The sequence below is a fragment of the Rattus norvegicus genome, chromosome 5 (assembly GCF_036323735.1).
Source record: "Rattus norvegicus strain BN/NHsdMcwi chromosome 5, GRCr8, whole genome shotgun sequence".
Lineage (NCBI taxonomy): Eukaryota > Metazoa > Chordata > Mammalia > Rodentia > Muridae > Rattus > Rattus norvegicus.
This window is the reverse complement of record NC_086023.1, coordinates 155,893,751-155,897,203: the sequence shown is the minus strand read 5'-3', so window position 1 is coordinate 155,897,203 and position 3,453 is coordinate 155,893,751. Positions and strand designations below refer to the sequence as shown.

The 3,453-nt window shown below is 61.5% G+C and overlaps 1 protein-coding gene across 1 annotated transcript; it reads left to right on the top strand.

Moving 5' to 3' along the window:
- Positions 1-844: 844 nt before the first annotated feature.
- On the top strand, positions 845-3,243 carry Fam43b (family with sequence similarity 43, member B). Its single transcript, NM_001399217.1, has one exon. It carries the CDS (start codon positions 1,298-1,300, stop codon positions 2,288-2,290), a length of 993 nt encoding a protein of 330 aa, NP_001386146.1. The 5' UTR covers positions 845-1,297; the 3' UTR covers positions 2,291-3,243.
- The last annotated feature ends 210 nt before the right edge of the window (positions 3,244-3,453 follow it).

Sequence of the window (3,453 nt, the reverse complement as noted above, 5' to 3'; positions counted from 1 at the left end):
GTCTGCCTAGAATCGGAGGGAAGAGGAAGGGGGAAAGCGAGCACTGGGGTCACTAGGATCTGAGTGACCCATCTCCTTCCAACCATGTGACCCTGAACTGTCTTGTCAGAAGGATCTGATGAGATAGTGAATGCCAAACACTTGGGAACTCAGAAGGCGTCTCTGCAGAGAAGACATTATCAGTCTAATCTTCAAAGATCCGGAGGCTACAATGTGACCGGAAGGAGAGCTTGCCTGCTGCAATTCCCAGATTCAGGTCTGCTCTGGAAACCCCTCCCCGCCACCAAGAATCCTCTCCTGTCCTGACCATCAGCGGCTGATGTTGTGGTGTGACCAGTCAATCTCTCAGCTCAGGGGAAGCAGCCTAGCCCACGACCTTGGAGGAAGCTGGGAGAAAGCTTCACCAAAAGGCAGTACTTTTCCACTGCCCTGCTCGGCCACCTCAGATGGCTTTATGCTGTGCAGAGAAGAGGCGCAAACGGTACCAGGTCCCAGCAGAAACCCATCCCAAATCTCTGCTCTCAGCTCTCAAAGATGGGGGGGAGGGACGCTCTGTGGGTGAGGGGCAGCAGGCAGGAATCCTAGAAAGAGACGGGGCTCTCCCTGGGAACTTGGAGCCCACCAGTGAAGCTGAAGTAATTTGCATCCGTAAATCCCTCCGCAATATTTTAGGGGATTCCTATTCCTTAGCTGCCCCCCTACTCTTCATCCTTCCAACGAGAAAGCTTAAAACAGTTCCAACGCGCCTGTGCTGGGTCGGCGAAGCGCGAGTCTGCGCGGAGGGGGCGGGAGGTAGGGAGGGGACAAGAGAGCTAGCGGTACCGCCCGGTGATGTAGGCAGTTCAGGGAGGTGGAGTCGCGACGCCTGAAGGAGTCCCCACCGCAGCCGTGCTCTTGGTCCACCTCATCCAGCAGCCACCAGCCCCTGCTCTAGAGACGTCCCTGCCGCCGATTCGGCGGCAGGGACCGTGGCAATCGCTCCTATAGTCGGGCCTGGAGGACATTTATTGCTCCAGACCCTGTCCCTCTTTGCTTCCCAGACGGCTGGAGTCATTCCCGGGGGAAGCAGTTCCGAGCCGATCAAGCAGCCGCACGGGCATCTCAGTGGCCAGCCCGTCTGGGAACCGGGCATCTGCAAAGCCAGCCCCGCCGGACACTGGGCATCTCACGCAACGCTGTCTTCTTCGGCCGCCGCCCAGCTTGTCGCAAGTCCTGGGCGGTGGGCTTCTGAGCACCTTTGGGGCTCTCCAGGACCCAAGTGAGCTCCCTACGGCTCCCAGCCTTTTGGGCCGCCGCGATGCTACCCTGGAGACGGAACAAATTCGTGCTAGTGGAGGATGAGGCCAAGCGCAAGGCGAAGAGCCTGAGCCCCGGGCTCGCCTACACGTCGCTGCTCTCCAGCTTCCTGCGCTCCTGCCCGGACCTGCTACCGGACTGGCCTCTGGAGCGTCTGGGCCGCGTATTCCGCAGCCGGCGCCAGAAAGTGGAGCTTAACAAGGAGGACCCCACCTACACTGTGTGGTACCTGGGCAACGCCGTCACCCTGCACGCCAAGGGCGACGGCTGCACCGACGACGCCGTGGGCAGGATCTGGGCGCGCTGCGGGCCGGGAGGGGGCACGAAGATGAAACTGACCCTGGGTCCGCACGGCATCCGCATGCAGCCGAGCGAGCGTGGCTCCGGGGGCTCGGGGGGCCGCAGGCCGGCACACGCCTACCTGCTACCGCGCATCACCTACTGCGCGGCGGATGGGCGCCATCCGCGAGTCTTCACCTGGGTCTACCGCCACCAAGCGCGCCACAAGGCCGTGGTGCTGCGCTGCCACGCCGTGCTGCTGGCGCGGGCGCATAAGGCGCGCTCCCTGGCCCGCCTGCTCCACCAGACTGCTCTGGCGGCCTTCAGCGACTTCAAGCGACTGCAGCGCCAGAGCGATGCGCGCCACGTGCGCCAGCAGCATCTCCGTGCGGGGGGCGCCGCCGCTTCGGTACCCCGGGCTCCATTGCGCCGCCTGCTCAACGCCAAGTGCGCTTACCGGCCTCCGCCGGGCGAGCGCAGTCGCGGGGCTCCGCGGCTCAGCAGCATCCAGGAGGAGGACGAGGAGGAGGATGCGGAGGAGGAGGACGCCCAGGATAGTGAGGGAGGAGCCCTGCAGCGGGAGCGGCCGGAGGTGCTCAGCCTGGCCCGGGAGCTGAGGACGTGCAGCCTGCGGGGTGCCCCGGCACCACCGCCACCAGCGCAGCCCCGCCGCTGGAAAGCCGGCTCCAGGGAGCGGGCGGGCCAGGCGCGCTGAGAGCGCAGGGCTAGGACTCGGGGCCCTAGACCCGGCCCAGCAGACTGACCCGGACTCCAACCTGGCCCTGCCCGCTTCCGCCCCCCTGGTCCCCGGCCTGTCGCTCTCGCGGTCGCTGTAATGGTCGCCTTGCTCCTCATCCTAGCTCAGGGTGAAGTAGGATATGCCCTTGATTGTTGGGGGGGTGGAGGGGAGTCCGTACATCCCCACACTGGGAGTTTCCCTGGCCTACCACTGTGGAATTGCCCTCCCACGCTTTATGCCCAGTCTCTGCCCACAGACCAACCAACCTGCTCTCTTCCCAAAACGGCCTCTCAGGAGAAAAGGAACGTCTGGAGGGTGGGTTTGAATCCACCACCTACCTGGTCTAGGTTAGCAGTAATGGCCCTGCCCTTGGTCTCTTATTCCCTAGGGTAAGAACCACCCTGGAGGGATTCCAGATAAGGAAGAGTGTGTAGTGGCTGGGGAGAACTGAGGTCAGCTCCACCAAGGGCTCCCATCATACATACAGGGACCATACATACAGGGACAATTCTTAGTCCGATTCTCTTCCTTGGAAGGCTCCTGACGCCTCTGAAGGGGACTGGGATGGTCCTGTCTCCATGCAAAGGACAGAGTGAGACAGGTAACAGCCCTGCCCTAGGCAGCTATCCAAGCCTCTGCCTTGGCTTCCCTACCGGACTCTGCTCATCCCCTCTCTGCAGACAGAGAACTGGTCTACCAAGAGGCAACCTCCAAAGGAGGTAAGGACACATGTCCCAGACAAGCCAAGGCTTTCAGAGCAAGCAGGTTCCGACCACAGCTACACGTACACTCAGGCTGAGGGAGGAAGAGGAACTAACACGGTGGGGAGAGTGAGCCCCTGCCCAGGTGTCTCCACAAGGCCATCAAAACCCAAAGATCTATGTCATCTACTGATCATTGTAAATAAAGTGGATCTGCTTTTTCAGGGCTGTCACTCCTCCCGTGTTGTGTTTGTGAGGCCTGCTGGGGGTGAGGTTGTCACCACAAGGCCCAGATAATAGCCCTTTTAAGCATCCGTGGCCACCTCCTGTGATCCCTGGCTTGAGGATTGCCGCTTGAAAGCTGTTCCCGGAATGTCGGGGGAGGAGGCAGCAGCATATGCTTTGTCTGAAAACTGCACCAGCCAAGTCCTAGAGGAA